At 46.3% G+C, this 17,150-nt stretch overlaps 1 protein-coding gene across 1 annotated transcript in view; it reads left to right on the forward strand.

Moving 5' to 3' along the window:
- The first annotated feature begins 1,519 nt into the window (after nucleotides 1–1,519).
- The window catches only part of PTPRT (protein tyrosine phosphatase receptor type T), a 934,550-nt gene continuing 918,919 nt past the window's right edge, over nucleotides 1,520–17,150 (forward strand). The window contains exons 1-4 of the mRNA XM_032592759.1: nucleotides 1,520–1,561; nucleotides 2,664–2,728; nucleotides 2,946–3,085; nucleotides 6,048–6,233. Coding sequence (XP_032448650.1) covers nucleotides 1,520–1,561; nucleotides 2,664–2,728; nucleotides 2,946–3,085; nucleotides 6,048–6,233 — 433 coding nt within the window. The remainder of the gene's footprint in view (nucleotides 1,562–2,663; nucleotides 2,729–2,945; nucleotides 3,086–6,047; nucleotides 6,234–17,150) is intronic.

Consider the following 17,150-nt stretch of genomic DNA (forward strand, 5'->3'; position numbering starts at 1 on the left):
AGTGTCAGAATGACCTTCCAAAGAGTTTTAAAATTTTCAGGGTGGCAAAGAGCAAGAGAATAGCATGTACACAAAGTCTGGGGTGAGAATGTCTACGTGAAGTTCTGGGCACCCAGAGCAGCTGTGAAGGTGCAGAATCCGTTCTCGTGATGGCGTGGAACCTGGAGCTGGAGCAGTGGGCAGGTGCAAAGTTGTGACGGACTTGTACGCGCCCGCCTGAGAAGAGGCACGACAGATGTCCTAAGAATGTCTCCAGCTCTGGATCTGAGAGAGGACGCCAGACAGGACAGCATTTCTATGAAAGTCTATAATTGTATTCCTAGCACCACCCCACTTAAGCAGTTTCAGTTGCGTATTTGATTCACATGGGAATGTTTTGGAGGCATTGTTTACCACCTCTAGTACTAACACTGAATCCTACCAGTGCTGCATTCGTGTGCCCAGTGCCGAAATGAACATTATCCGTGCGCTGTCCTGTAATCCTCACGACAACCCTAATCAGGTAAACACTGATACTGCCCTGTTACACAGAGAGGTTAAGTACCTTGCCCATGTTGTCACAGCAGCCTGTGGCAGAGCCAGGGTTCTCCCTGGTGCTGGAGCCTGTGGTCATAACCGCTGCACTCACTCTCCAGCTGTCTGCAACGTACACCTGCAAAGACACGGTGACTTGGGGAGCTTGCTGGTCCCTGGGGCCACATCCAGTGACAGGCAGCAGAGCTGAGATGCCAAGCGATCCAGGGGCATTAAGCATCCCTGGGAACAAAAGGTGACAGAAAATCACCTGTATTTACCAGAATGTTTGTCGGTGGGGGGGAAGCTGTGCAGGATGGGAAGCAACACTTTGAATGGGATACAGAGAGAGGCCAAGAGGCCATCTCAATTAAGAAAAAACAACCCTTAAAGCCACCTTTTAAGGAGAGGGGTCAGAGCATTTGCGGGGTTCTGCTCTAGAGAAAGGGATGTGAGTTTGGGGTGGGGCCAGAGTGCACAGGAGAGGTCAGGAGAGGCAGCCTGTAGCCACTAGGTTGTTGCTCAGGCAGCTCTCTGCTTGTCCTCTATATAAACTTGGACAAATGTTTAAAGAACATCGGTATGAAGAAGTGCCAAGTAACCAGTTGGCCTGGGGTGCCCACATGTCTCCTTTTCTCTTGGGAAGGCAGGTGATGACATTGGGAAGTGAAACAGACTTTGCGGGGCTGGTGTGAGCTGGAAGGCAGGCCAGTGTGGGTAGCCCATTTGGCTGCCAGCAGAGTGTCCCTTGGTGTGTGTGTCAGGAGGGGACAGGCTGATGGGGTCGTCCATCTGGAGCGTGCAGCCAGCAAGCACTGGGGAGGAGGCGGCTTTGGGTTCCATCAAAGTCATGATGTGTAAAATAGGTCAAAGTTATTCAAGCATCAGAAGCTGAGAAATGAACCCTGTTTGGGAAGCTGGCTCAGTTTAGAGGTGTAGGGCGGTCTTCAGATCGTGCCGAGACTGGTCCTAGAGACTCAACGTTGTGGAGCTCTCAGTAATCATCATGGACAGAAACGGTTCTCAGCTTGAAGCTGCCGATGACAGGGTCAGAGTATCATTTCTCCTTTCAGAAGAGAGAGGCTGAGAGGTGGTGGGGACCCTCCCTCTGCTGTGATGGCCTTTGCTTTGTGTCATCTTGCCACGGCTGGGCATTCTTCATACCCTTGGGCATCAAATAGTCCATTTATATCTTGGTCTTAGCTTTAAGTAACTACCTCCTGGGTCCAGGGTAGCCACATTGCCACTTCTCCAAAAACAGGCCCCAGGTAGGCTGAAGTCAAAGTCTTTAACTGCTTACCTCCTGGCGTCTTTGCCTCCCACTACCTGGCCTATTCCTGTCCTTGCTCACCTGGCTCTGATATCCACCCCATTTGGGGCTTGATGACATGACTGGGGAGACCATGGAAGGCCGGAAGTGCAAGGTTTATTTGCCTTCTTTGTGTCTGAAGACTCTTGTGAGAATCTCCCTCTAGTGCAAATATTGGGTTCCTTGCCCCCAATTCCAGAACTTTCCAAACTCCTATGCCACCCACTCCCTCATTAATGTGCTGATGAATTTACAAAGTTTACTCACATAAAATATCTCCTAAGATGGACTTTGCTTGTTGCTTACCCAATATCCATTCTTAACACTCTGCCTCACTAAAAAATCCTGAATTTGTTTGGATAACGTGTTGAGCTTTAAATTTTTTTTTTAATGTTTATTTTTGAGAGAGAAAGACAGACGGAGCACTAGTGGGGGAGGGGCAGAGAGCAAGAGGGAGACACAGAATCTGAAGCGGCTCCAGGCTCTGAGCTGTCAGCACAGAGCCCGATGTGGGGCTTGAACCCACCACCAGTGAGATCATGACCTGAGCCAAAGTCGGATGCTCAACTGACTGAGCCACCCAGGTATCCCTTTAAAATTTTTTTTTTTTAATGTTTATTTTTGAGTGAGAGAGACCGAGCATGAGTGGGGGAGGGGCAGAGAGCTAGAGGGAGACACAGAATTGGAAGCAGCTACGAGCTTTAAAGCTACATGTCCCAGCCACCTTTGTGGGATGAGGCAGAAGGGGCCTGTTGGTTTCCAAGAAAGCTCTCTAAATGGAGGGCCAATGGCTGGCTCCTACCCCTTTGTCCTGTGCTCTGCTGCTTGTTGACCGGAACAGGGTCGCCATCCTGAAGGTGGAGCAGTCGCCTGTGACAACGAGGTTATCGGGGGGAAGAGATCATTGTGAGACCTCAGCCTGAAGTCTCAGACTCCATGCCAGCAGCCATTTTTTTTTTTTTTTTTTTACCCTTATACCTCTTGTTATGTGAGAAAAATGAAACCCCAGTTGTTGAGGGCATGCTATTTTGGTTTCTGTTAGAGCTGAGTGCTGGTGTTAAGGTTGGTATCTAGTAACACTGCTTCTTTTATCTGAATCCCTTAACTGTGTCTCCTCCATTAGGCATAGGCCTGAAAGGACTCTGGAGGATCAGCTAGGGCTCCTGGAACTCCCCCAACACAGCCTTCTCACATCCAAGAAGGCCCATGGAAAACAGACCAGGAACCTGTCACCCGGCCCTGGTCCCCTGCCCGCCTGGGAGGGTGACTTACTCCATTCAACTGAATTCAAATACATTCTTAGATTGCAAGGGATGAGTAGGCTCCAGGTTGGGCTTTAGGCAAATGGAACAGGTTCTTATCTTGGGAGGGGAAAGTGCAGCATGTTCTGTAGGCACATATGCAGCTGTGACAGCTGTTGTGCCTTCAACAGACTGAGGCATGTTCAGGGCATGCCCCCTAGGCCTCTGTCTGTAGCCTCTCCGATCTGGACCTGGCAAAGGCAAGGTTTGCATGAGAGGAGTGTCCCCTCTCTGGCTCACTTCATCAGGCTCTTAAAATTTCTTTTGAGTAGATATTTACTGTGTGTGCTTGGTTTCAGTAGTGCTCAGAGTATGGTTGTTTTTTTTTTTTTTTTAAATCTTTTTTTATTTTTGAGAGAGTGAGAGAGTGTGAGTGGGAGAGGAACAGAGAGAGAGAGAGGGAGACACAGAATCCAAAGTAGGCTCCAGACTCTGAGCTGTCAGCACAGAGCCCTACACAGGGCTTTGAACTACTAACCATGAGTTCATGACCCGACTAAAGTCGGATGCTTAGCCGACTGAACCACCCAGGTGCACCCCTCAGAGTAAGTTTATGCTCAGTTATCTTGAGTCTGGTTTGGTCAGTGGCCTGGGGGTATCTGGTCAGCTTCAGGGCCTGGTGTTGGATGGTCATGAGCTGAACTGCCCAACACACCTGTGTTCAAATTTTGCCTCTATCACTTAACCTTGAGGGGGTACCTACGGTGGATTCTTTGGTGAAATGCACCTCATCAGTTTAAAAAAATACTTTTGGGGACAGAGACAGCAAGTTCGGGAGGAGAGCAGAGGGAGAGAGAAACTAAAGCCAGCTCCATGCTCATTGGGGATCTCATGGTCCTGGGATCATGACCTGAGCCAAAATGAAGAGTTGGACACTCAACTGACTTTTAGAATGAGTGGAGGAGGGGCAGAGAGAGAGAGAGAATCTCAAGCAGGCTCTGCACTATCAGCCCCAGTGCAAGGCTCATGACCTGAGCTGAAATCAGGAGTCCAAGGCTTAACTGAGTGGGCCACCCAGGTGCCCCCTAGAACTTGTCATCTTTAACAGGACTCCTGTGCTCATGAGGGGAAGTACACCTTTGATACATAAATGGCGAGCCATTCTAGCTTTGATTCAAAATGTGTCCTGGTTCCTTTAAAATCTCAAAACCTAATTAGGTTTAATTTAATTGCAAATAAACATCTGCCACATGGCTCCTCTAGGAGAGAGCAGTGCCTTAGATTCGCAACACCCTTAGGGCAGGCTGCTCTCATTGATCAGTGGGGATGGTGGGGAACAGGGCGGGTGAGGTGGGGAAAAGAAACTTTCTGTGTTCAAATCATCGATGCTCAATGCGGTTCCTCTTTTGTTACAGAAATCTTTTTTTCTATGAATATAGAAGTAACAAGTACTCATCGCACACATGTAAATAGTAGGAGAGTGCCTGAAGGGAAAAGCAAATCTTGTGCAACTCTCCCTCTCCAGTGCATCCACTGTGGCCTGTTTGTGCTTCCAGTCCTCTTCCTGCATATAAAAACACACATACACTGGCATTCACTCACACATACAGACACACGTGTTCTTAAAAGGGATCATGGTATCTATAATTTCTACATGTTTTTTAAAAAAATTATATTTATTTTTACTTTAGGGAGAGGGGCAGAGCCCGGGGAGGGGCAGAGGTAGAGGCAATATTAAGCAAGTTCCACGTTCAGCCTGGAGCCCCATGCAGGGCTCCATCCCACAGCCTTGGGATCATGACCTGAGCCAGAATCGAGAGTCAAACGCTCAACTGACTGAGCTACTCAGGTGCCCCTACATTTTTTTCTTTTGAATACCTTTCCCCAATGGTTCATAAAGCTCTATCTAATTCTTTAATTGGCTGTGCTATATTGCATCCATTGTCTGGATGTACTGTGACTTATTCAGTACTTAGTTGTATGTTTAGAATGTTTTTTTTCCCCTCTTTGAAACAGTGAAAGATGACTAACCTTTATGTGTGTGCGCATGTATTTCCATGGGACTAATTCTTAAAAGTGGAATGAATGGGCCAAAAGTCATGTGCATTTCAATTTTTTTTAAAGCTTATTTTGAAAGCATGCATGTGCATGTGAGCGGGGGTGGGACAGAGAGAGAGAATCCCAAGCAGGTTCTGTGCTCTTAGCATAGAGTCTGATGTGGGGCTCAATCCCACGACCCTGAGATCATGACCTGAGCCAAAATCAAGAGTAGGATGCTCAAGTGAGCCACTCAGGCGCCCCTCAAATTTTGATAAATACTGCCAAATTTCTGAGTCGGGGGTAAGAGCAATGTCCACTCTCACCAGTGCTGTAATTGTTCCCAGCTTTTTCAGCTCTCAGTTGTGGTACTTAATCTTCACTAATCCAGCATTTGATAAATGATATCTCATAGTTTTAATTGAAGTTTTTTATTTGCCTTGTGTAAATTCTTTTCTGTAAGCTGCCTGTTCACATCCTTTGCATTTTTCTTTTAGGTTACTGGATTTTTGTGTTGATAGGCACTGCTCACATATTAAGTTTTGTCCCATAGATTGCAGATGTTTTCCCCCACTTCTGTTTGTCTTTCGGTCTTGTTTATGGTATCTTTTGCAATACGACCCCCCCCTTTTTTTTTTAAAAGCGAAATTAAAAATGTTAATGTGTGAGTTTCATGACCTCCTCAAAACTGGGAGTTAGAAGTCCGAGGCTGAATCAGGCTGTGAGCCCTTGGGCAAATCACTGAATCTCTCTGAACTGTAGTTCCTTGAGTTGCAGAAATAATCATACCTAAGGGAAATGTCGGATTGATCATGGAAAATGATGGCCCCAGGTACATCCAGAGATAGTAGGCAAATTCTCATTGCCTGCTTTTTTTTCATTGCTGTACCAAGAAGGCCATGTGGAGAGTGAGTTCCCCTGTCTGGGGGAATCTGTGTCCTTTACAGCCTCAGTGTCTCCAGTTCCTGCCAACGGGCCTTCTCTGTGGGGCTTTGCCTCTGTGCTCCTGTCTGTGTCCACAGTTGGGGACTCCAGCACCACCAGCTGCCTGCTCACCTACCTCTGGGACAGAGGGCGTTTACTGCTCAAGATGAGTTTGACAGGAGTGCTGGCAGATGGCCGCCGATCTGGAGGTCTGAGACAGGATGGAGTTTGGAGCTCTTTCCTCAGTCTTGCTTTCCTGCCGGGAGGAATCCTGTCTGTCCTTTGGTACCCTTGGCAGTGTTAGGGCTTGATGGGCTGGCCACAGGTGCACGCAAGATGTGGAGAGACCCGAGGGTGACCAGGGAGAGAGAGGAACTCAGCCACAGGGGGAGCAGGAGAGAGAAAGAGATCCAGAGGAGAAGGACAGACTTGAGGTTTGTACGTGTGTCCTCATGCAAGTATTGTCACAGGAAAGAGGGAGGGTGGGGAGGAGGAGGACCACAGCGTCAGTGCCTGTGCAAGACTGTGGTGGGCAGAAAAGAGGAGAGGGACTCCGTTTCACTGAAAAGAGGAAAAGGAGTGGAGAAGGGGATAAAAAGGGAAAGAGAGAGGAAAGGGCAGAAAGGGAATTGCATTGAAAAGCCTTGGGATCCCGACAGAAATCCTCCTCCAGTGCAAAATTTTAAGGGGATGTCAGAAAACTTGACAGTCAACATAAATATTTTTATTAAAAAAATTTTTAGGTCTCTTTTTGAGAGAGAGAGACTGACCCTGAGACTGCGTGAGCAGAGAGAGATTGGGAAACAGAGTCTGAAACAGCCTCCAGGATCTGAGCTGTCAGTGCAGAGCCCTATGCAGGGCTCGAAATGGTGAACTGTGAGGTCATGACCTGAGCCAAAGTTGGATGCTTAACCGACTGAGCCACCCAAGTGCCCCAAGATAAATATTTTAATACAACTAAATCAAATTACTGGCAGCCTGTTTTAGTAAATAGAGTCTTAGAGCAGGAATGGATTAATGTGAAGCCAGGGAGGGAGGTACAAGTGCAGGGTCCATCTTGTCTTCATGCAAATTTGATTCTTTGTTCATCATGGATTTTTTGCGTTAATTTTGATATTAAAAATATTTCATTAAAACAGTGTTTACTCTGGGGTGCCTGGATGGCTCCATCGGTGGAGCATCTGACTTTAGCTCAGGTCATGATCTCATGGTTTGTGGGTTCAAACTCCAGGTCTGGTTCTGTGCTGACAGCTCAGAACCTGGAGCCTGTTACAGATGCTGTGTCCCTCTCTTTCTCTGCCCCTCCCCCACTTGGGCTCTGTCTTTCTCTCAAATGTAAATAGACATTAAAAAAAAGGTAGCAAAAACATTCTTAGTACTGAGTTTTTTGGTGCCTCCTTAAATTTGTGCCTTATTGACCTTACCTAGTTCCTCCCCTGAAAGGCGACACAGAGGCAAATACCCTGAGTGAAAGGGAGCCAGCGGGGTTGAGGGTCTGATGGAAAGAGAGGAGAGGAGCTAGATGGGGAGAGAGGGAATAAGCGGGCCGGAGGAGGGAGGGCAGGGAAGAGGTGGAGGTCAAGCAGGTGTGAGATGAGCCCAAGATGGAGAGACATGGCTGTGCAGAGGGAGAAGAAGCTGATGAAGGCAGAGGGAGCATAGCAGAGGGACTATGACAGTCCAGAGGGAAGGAGGCAGCAGATGGGGACACAGTGACACTGAGTAAGTAGAAGGAGAGGAGAGAAGGCCCAGGAGCATGTCTACCCCTCAGGCAGAAGCTAAGGGCAGAGACAGAAAATTTCCTTGTGGGCAGTGCAGTCCTCCAGCCTGTGGCTCAGCAGTGCCTGAGGTTTTCAGGGAAAAGGGGGTGCTGTGGGTGCAGCTGTCCCGGGTGGAACTTATCCTCCTCTCCCCCAACCCTTAGACACCTAGCTCATTTGCAGACCCCCTTGGAAAGGAACTAAGAGTGAAGGGGTCTGACGGTCCTCAGGAGGGAACAGGGGAAACTTTCAGCTTGGGATTAGAACCATCAGATTCTGGAAGAGGGGACATCTCTCAGTGCTGGTGTGGAATGACTTCTACTGGGGGATATTAAGTTTGCATTTACTTGTTCTGGGCATCTTTGTGATTTCGGTATAATTGCACAGACCTCTTTGCTTGTCATGTGTTCATGTTGCTAAAGGAGTCTACTATGAGGTGACTTATAAAAGTCGACCAGCTCGGGAAGTTGGTACAGTGGTTGTCCCCAGCTACAGATGAGGAAACTAACCTCTGGAAGAGTGACAGGGCTTGCACACAGTCCGTTGTAAGAGGCAGAGCCTGGAGTCCAGCCCACCAAGTCTAATTCCACAGGTCCACGTTCACCTCTAGTTCAGTGCTGGAGGTCTGCCAGGCTGTAGCATGCACCATATGCTGAGGACAGCAAGCCAGAGGGCACCGTGGTTTACGATGTGGACACTTGTGTCCACCTACATCCCGATATCCATCCCTGTTCCTAAATACCCACTTTTGGATTTTTTTTTTCTCATGTGTGTTTTTTTTCCTTTCCTGTAGATACAGACCATAGGACATTGGGTATTGGTTAATCATAGAGTTATAACTTCCATAAGATACTGCCTGTCCCTCCCTGATTTAATACTGCTCCAAAGAGGAGCAAAGCGAATGGAGGTAACACTTCTGAATGTCTAATGTTCTCCTGCATAAATTTGACCTAAAAGGTAGGAATTATCACTGTATTTTACAGATGTAGAAAGTGAGGTGAGAAGAGTGTAAGTAATTTGTAGTCAGAGGGTAGGGCTGGGGTTTGAACTTGGGTCCATCTGAATCTGCATTTGGTGTTGACTTCCTTGTCTCTCCCTCTGTCTCCTAAGAACCAGACACTCCTGGGCTTTTGTGTACATATTCTAAGACCATGGCACTTAGCACTCTTGTAGTAGTATTATAGTGGGAACAGCCAAGGAAAAGTTACACAGGTTATAAAGGGGAAAGATTAAATGGTCACAGTAGAACCCATCATTATTCCTTCACGGAGTAGGACACAGGTGACCGTAGAGGGATGTGTACATAAAAGTCTTATATAGAACACAGAATGTGGTCCTTTTCCTTTAAAAGATCATATGCCCCATAACTTGTGTGTAAATGCTTTAAAATGCCTGTCTAGCCCCCTATTTCCACATCCCCTGTACTGTTTGACATGCAAAGTGTCATATTCAAAAGCAAATTAGTCTGAAATGAATCCTCTTTTAAACCCTTTTTATTTCCAAAATCCAGATTTAGAATTTAGGTTCATTAATATGCACAAACACTGCTCGGTTAAGCCTGTTTTAATTTCTCTGTGTGCTTTGTAAATAGGGATTACAAAGACGTTTGAATTTTCATGGCAGATTTTGGAGTAGTGTATACATTCGGGCCATTATCACATAATAAATAAATAACCCCCTGAAACTCAGTGTTGATGGTACCATCCCCAGAATGTTGATTTTTATTCTCCTCATCTCATCATGTGGATATGTGGCTTCATTCTCAACTTGATGGGGGTCTGAATGTGGCTGAAAAATGATGCTCTGCCTTTTGATGTCCATTTGGTGGGCATATGCCAGCCTTAGCACTGAGGGGAATGAAACCTCAGCTTGGCTTCTGAAGCTGGGCTTGGAAGAACACCCCGTTTATTAAATCTTTCACTAAATGGTGACAGTTGTAGGCATTAGTTACTCAGTGTTTGCCAAATGAGCTGGAAGTACAGGCTTTCTTGTTATATGCAGATAACAGAGCAACGGGACTTGTCGAGGAAGGTTCCAGCCATCAGAGTGAGTGGCTAGGAGTCAAAATAGGGCGGTGCCGTGCAGAAACTGGGTCCTCAAGAACTCCTTTCCTACAAATGAGGGACAAGATGCATTTTCCCATGACGCAGCCTGGCACTGTGCTTTTAATCATTACCTCTGCATCAGGTTCTTGGGAGAAGGAAGTGTGTCCAGTTGGTACTAAAAGAAACAACAATAACTAGTATGTCTTGAGCACTTGGTGTTAGACAGGGAGCTACCTGGCCTCATGTTCATTATCTTATGTAATCCTCACAACCCTGTGAGATACTTGCTCATTATTCTCATGTCACAGGTAAGGAAAATAAATGCCTAAGGAACTTCTCCAAGATGACACAGCCGTAGAGAGAATTCAACCCCTGATCAGACTGTGTCAAGCCTGTTCAAGTTCTCTCTCCTGCTGTGTTTATATTGTATCCCAAGGGCTAGTACAGTGCAGGGTATTAGAGTAGGTGCTCAGAAATGGTTGCTGAGCGAATGAGTGAATGAACCAGTGAGTAAAAGCAGTAGCTTTGCCTTCTCCTCTTCAGGTCATGGTTACTCTATGATACCTCGTTCAATTGATATGTTTCAGTAGAGGGTTTCCAGGCTCCAAAAAGGTAGGGTCTCTGAGCGGGGTGGCCCATTCCTAGATATGTACCCTCACCCTGCTTTGTTCTTTATCTTAGCCGTCACAGGACCTGTTTATTTGTCTACTCTTATCCCGAATGCAGGCAGACTCGAGGTTCTAACTTATTCATTGTTTTATCTATCTCCAGGGTCTAGCATAGCTCTTGGGCACAGAGAAGGTGGCAGATTTTATATTTTCTTGCACTAGCTGGTTTGAGGGTTGCTTGTTTTGAATAAAAAGCATTAATGGTAGCAGAAATCATGTCAGAGTGCTCAATGCTTTGGGGGAGAATTCCATATTTCACACACGAGTCATGTAGGCATATCCACACTGATAGGTCGGGTTTTCTAGAATTTGCATTGTCACTGGGGACAATAGTGCCTCCAAGAGGGAGAAATGGGTTATTGGAGAGTGAAAAGTTCATCTTATGTGAAAAGCACAGACATTGACACAGTACAAACCAGACATGTAATTATTTGTTATATTAAAATGGGTGTGAATGGGAAAAGTATCTAAAAAGGCTCCTAGGGGGTAAATAATGGCAAAAATATTGGGAAACACTGTTTTAATGCAGAGCCTGAGACAGTGATTCATGTGAAAGTGATTTATTGAGGGAATACTCTCAGGAGAAGAATGAGGGAAACCGGGCAGGGGAAGAAAATTAAGCAGAGGAGCATTCTTAGCTGGAGACCAGCTTCAGGTCGAGCTCACTGGTTGCTCTAGAACATTGATTTATATCACAGAGTTGGTTCCATCTTGAGGCAAGTGGCCTTTTGTACCACCATGTCATCGGCCATTGGCCACTGGCTCTCCACATGGCAGTGAGAAGGGGGAGTAGCCTCCCATGTGGCTCCTCTTGGCCAAGGACAGTTCTCTGGAGAAGGCAGTAGCATCTGTGAGCCTTTAGCAGCCATCCCTGTGGTGGCTGGGATGCAGTGTACCCACCCAGTAAAGGGGATCTGCACACGTGCCATCAGCATCCTCTATAGTACAAATCCTTCCTCCAGTGGTTTTGGAGAAGTCCTCTGATTTTTTTTTCCCCTCTAATTTCTTTTTATCCTGGTAAAATATACATATCCTAAAATTCACCATTTTGCCTTTTTTTTTAATGTTTTATTTTGAAAAAGACTGTACACATGTACAAGTGGGGGAGTGGCAGAGAGAGAGAGGGAGAGAGAGTATCCCAAGCAGGCTCTGCACTGTCAGCACAGAACCCAACATGGGACTTGATCTCACAAACCATGAGATCATCACCTGAGCTGAAATCAAGAGTCAGATGCTTAACTGACTGAGCCACCCAGGTGTCCCCTACCATTTTGGCTGTTTTTTAAGCACACAGTTCAGTGGTATTAAGTACACTCACATTGTTGTGTAACCATCACCACTCACCATCTGCAGAACTTTTCTCATCATCCCAAACTGAAACATCGTACCTATGAAACAACAACTGCCCATTCCTCCCTTCCTGGAACTTCTGGCAACTTCTACTTCCTCTCTTCTACTTTCTGTCTTCATGAACTTGACTACTTTGGGTAGTCATAGGAGTAGAATCATACAGTATTTTGCCTTCATTGTCTGGCTTATTTCACTTAGTGTAATGTCTTTAAGGTTCATTTGTTTTGTAGTATGTGCTAGAATTTCCTTTTTAATGATGAACAATATTCCATTGTAGTATATACCACATTTTGTTGATCCATTCATCTACTGATGGACACTTGGGTTGCTTCCTCCTTTTTGACTATTGGGAATAATGCTGATATGAATATGAGAATACCAATCTTCCCTTCCTCTCATCTTATGCTCAGATGCATTTTAGTCTTGGGGAGAGTACAGTGGGAGGCTCTGATTCATTGGTGCATCCTCACTCGAGGTATAGACCTCAGTCTGTCTTTGGTTATGGAGCACAATGGCTTCAGCAGAGATGGGGAGGGGTCTTGCATTTGGATAGGAAAGACCCTCCTGCTTTGGAGGGATTAGCTTGTTTTGCAAGTATTTTTAGAAAATGAATTCCTTATTCCATTTTGTAAAATATTACAAGAAGAAAAAATTAGAATGTTTCTAAAACCTCACAAATTGGACAGGTTCTGGACATTTGTTGCTTTGGGTAGTTTCTTTGGGGTCTATACTTGACTCTCACCTTTGTGATTCTCCATAGCCTGCTTGATATTTAGAGTATGTAGACAGATAATCAGGCTTGGCTTAGAAGATTTTGGATGAATGAATGAATAAGGGAATGCGTGAGTCCACGAGTGTGTGGAATCTGCCCTGGGTTTGAACCACTGCCTGCAGCATATTCACTTGCTTTCAGAGTAATAAGCAAAGGACATCTGCCTAAGGAATAAACAGGAGGGTGGTCCATGTTTGCTTTAGGCCAAGGCCTGGAGGGAAAGCAGCCTCCAGCTCTAGGGATGGCTCCCTTGCTGCTTATCTGTGTCCTGACACGCCTAAGGACAGTGGAAAAGCAGTGCTTACCTGTTGCCTCTCTCTCAGGGGATTTCTCAAGCCGAGCGGAATGAGATCGTCCCAGCTCTTTACTCTCTTAGGAAGAAAAGGAATTTTATGAGGATAATAATAGGCTGTCCTTGATACGTGAAGAACCTGCTCAATGCTCCTGGTTAGTGGGGGCATTAATTTTGAAGAGTGTTTTTGTTCTTTTTTTTCCCCCTTGCAAGCAGTGAATTTATGCAACTCTGTGTTCCTAGCTGATGCAAGCTATTTGAAAATAAGGTTTAACGATGATGGTGTGATGATGATACAACCAGTATGTATTCAGTGTTACTAATGATAAAACTTTTCCTAAATGCTTTACCTGTGTTTCCTCCTCCATTGCTCATGACCCTATAAAGGCAGTGCTGTAGTTGTACCAGTTGTGTAGATGGGGAAGCTGAGGTCCAAAGAGATGTGGTGTACTCAAGGTCACACAGCTGGTAACGGGTGGAGTTTTAGAGGCAGCATTGCAATGTACCTCACAGTAAGCAGGGTATTTTGCCCTAACCAATCATAAAGGAAGAGAGTAGATTTTCAATGGTTTGTTATGGAGAAAGACCTTTTGTAAAGGGTGCCCTTGATTTGGGGCTTGGAGGGCTGGAAGAATTTGAGGGGATGGGAAAATAGGGCAGGGCATTCCAGGGGCTTGCAGTGCGGTATCAGGGTTTGTTTGGGATTCAGATGTAGCTGGACATTCAGCTTTGTGTCAGGATGGAGGGGATGGGTGGTAGGGGTGGAGGGGATAGGATGACACAGGTAGAAAGGGAGTTTGGGGTCACACGAAGGAGAGTTCGAACGCTGTGTGTCTGCCTCCACAGGTGACCAAAGGTACGTATTTGGGAAATAGCGGCTGGAATTAAGAGGGAAGACTGTGGCCATAAAATGAAACCATGCCTGCCCTTGAAGGAGATTAACCAATCCCTCTCACTAGCCCTCATTTCTAAGAGGAGCAAATCAGGAAGCTCCTCAGCTGGTAATTAGTAATTCAAGGTGACTGAACTTGTATTAATGGCCTTTGGACTGCATAGCTTCCAGAAATCCAGGACTGATTAGACATGGCAACAATTTTTATTGGAAGAATGGGAGAGCACCATGGCTTCCTGCAGGGGGTGGTGAGGAGGGAGCTAGTTCTTTAGAGAAAGTTTCTGTGGACAGCCAGAGCGATGAGCACTGAGCATTCCAGGGAGTGGTACAGGGTGCTCTGTATTAGTTGCCTTGAGCTGTCTTAACAAAGTACCAAAGACTGGGTGGCTTAAAACAAGAGGAATGTATTCTCTCCTCATTCTGGGGGAGAGAAGTCTGAAATGAAGCTGTTGGCAGAATAGGATCCTCCTGGAAACCCTGAGGGAGAATCTGTTTCATATCTGTCCTAACTTCTGGTGGCTGCTGGCAATCCTTGGCATTCTTGGATTTTAAACACATGGTTCCAATCTGTGTCTCCCTTGTCACATGTCTGTTTTCTCCTTGTGTGTCTTTGTCTCTCTTTTTTTTTTTTTTTTAAACGAGGACACTAGTCATTGCATTAGGGCCCATTTTAATCCAGTATGACCTCATCTTAACTCATTATGTCTGCAAAAACCCTATTTCAGATAAGGACACATCCTGAGGTTCAGATGGGCATAAGCTTCTGGTGAACACTGACCCAGTACACACTGTGAGCAGAAGCCAGAGTAGGAAGTGCAAGCTGGGTTGGGTGATAGCTTCACCAGCAAGGGCTTAGCTCGGTGAGTGCGAGGAAGGAGATCCTCATGGGAATCCTCTGAGGGATCCAACTGCCTCGAGTCTGAGTGTCTCACAGTTATCATCAGCACACTGTTTGGAGTTTGGAGTTGGCCACCTTTCTCAGGGAGTAACTTGATAATGAAAAACGGGCTGAGAAGGAGGATGTCTGGTGGCAGAGAGCCCAGGTGGGTCAGTACGGAAAGAGTTCACTGGAGAGGTCACTGTGGTCTGAACTAGTGTGGGGGCAGTGGGGTTGGGAAGGAAGCAGCGAGGTGGGTACACTTTGGAAGGAAGACACATAGCAGGCCTTGGTGAGAGATGGGATGTGGGAAGGAGAGAGAAGGAGCATCTGAACCTGGGTGGCCAGAATAAGAAGGAAGAAAGCTCTGGCTTTATGAGAAAGATGAGGAGTTTGTGGCCATGGGTGTGTTGTGTTAGTGTGGCCTCTGGGACGGCAGCTGGGAGACTTCTATCCCGCAGCTGGAGATGTGGTCAGCTGCTGGGAGATACTTGTCTTCTCTGCTCAACTTGAGTAAACCTGACTTGTACGGAAGTGTGAGGAGCCTCCCTGCTCTCTCAGGAGGTCGGGTGATCAGAATGTATGTAGTGATAGCCATGGCCACAGATGCCCAGTGAGTGGAACGAGTCAAGGGTGCATAACAGGCTAAGATGGTAGAAGGATCTTAAACACAAATCTTAATAAACCACAAATCTGAGTGTGTCACTCTCTGGCCTACACTCCAGTGTGAGGTGCCCATGACCCTCAGGGTGAGGTCCAGCTCCTTAATGCACGCACAAGGTAACCTCGAGGCCCGATCACATCTTACACCATTCCATCATCCCCATCCTCACTGAAGCCTTTCTGAACCTTGTACAGTTGGAAGAACCTCTGTGCCCCCTTGCTCTGCCGTTGTGCACCTGCCACTCCCCTGGCCTGGAATCTCTTTGGCCCTCTCTCATGTCCTTCAATACCCAAGCTTGGTATCTTATGGCCTATGATAGTCTGGGCTAAGTGTCTTTTTTTCTTTTAATTTTATTGTGAGAGAGAGAAAGCCTGAGTTGGGGACAGGCAGAGAAAGGGGGGTGGGGAGAGAGAATCCCAAGCAGGCTTCACTCTGTTAGCATGGAGCCCAATGTGGGGCTTGATCCCACCAACTATGAGATCATGACCTGAAGTTGGATGCTTAACCAACTGAGCCACTCAGGTAAGTGTGTCTCTTGACAGGCCTTTCCCTCAGTAGACTGTGGGCTCCTCAAGGACAAGGGCTCCCTCTTGGGCATCTCTGTGTCCCTATCTTCTCTCACAGGGATGGGCATAGTGTATGCAAGAATCAGTGGGTGAATGAGTAAATGCATGGATAGAGAAATGAAATGCCATCTATATTTAGTCCTTTTTCAGGGGTAGCTCTTAAGTGTGTGTGTGTGTGTGTGTGTGTGTGTGTGTGTGTGTGTGTGTGTGTGTGTTGGAGCTACTGGAGAAGAAAACATTCATTGACCTTGAGGTGGTTTCCACCTTCCCCCTTGGCTCTTGCTCTGCCTTGCCATCCTGTCCTTTTCTCTCCAATGTATCAGGGTCATTAGGTCAACCTAACCATAAGATGCTCATGGGCCACCCCATTCTCACGAAGCATAAGGACTACCAGAATGTTCTCAGAAGGAAACTCTTGATCTGAGAGGTCAGGTGGAGGGCCCAAACTGTCACCTGGCAGATGCATGAATGACTGGAGTAGTCTTTGTGTTTACTTGGACAGTCACAGAGTACAGGAGATGGGTGAGGAAGGGGCAGCCTGCATGGTCAAGAGAGAGGTCAGTCTTTGTTTCTTTGTTGATTTTAGCCACATGGTTGGACCTTGACCTCACAGTGAGACTGGATGGCCATCCCTCAGTCTTGAAGAAGAGTTCCTCCTTAACTCTTAACATGGCAGAGCTGTTACCGCAGCATTCTTCCTAAGGAGCACCAGTCTGCTAACTGTGCTAACATTTATGAGTACTGATCATGTGCCAGGCACTGGGCGAAGTCAGCACTTTCACTTGGATTATTGCATTTCATACTTGGGGCAGGTTCTATTTCTTCACCCATTTCACAGTTAAGGAAACGTAGGCAAAGAGGGGTTATAACTTGGCCAAGCATGCACAGCTGTTAAGTGCAGATAATGCCTGAAGTGTCAACTCCTATGGGTAATACTTTTCTAGGCCTATAGACTCAGGACTTTTCAAATTGGGCTGAGGAATGATCCTGCCTGCATTTTAAGCAGAAAATTTGATCATGGTTTTAACATTGCTGGATGATGTTCCATGACGACAAAGTCTTTGGTTGGTAGGTTTGGGTTTTAAGTGGTCTCAAAAGTGTATAAAGTTCTGTCCAGACATTTTTCCCTACGTGGTTCAAGTTGGATTCGGTTGGGTAAGCAAAATCCATAATGAGAAATATTAGTGTTCCTAGATCTTTATCTTAAATCATACCATTTGGTACAGTGGCTTTAATTTAC

Source organism: Lynx canadensis, chromosome A3, assembly GCF_007474595.2.
Source record: "Lynx canadensis isolate LIC74 chromosome A3, mLynCan4.pri.v2, whole genome shotgun sequence".
NCBI classification, from domain to species: domain Eukaryota; kingdom Metazoa; phylum Chordata; class Mammalia; order Carnivora; family Felidae; genus Lynx; species Lynx canadensis.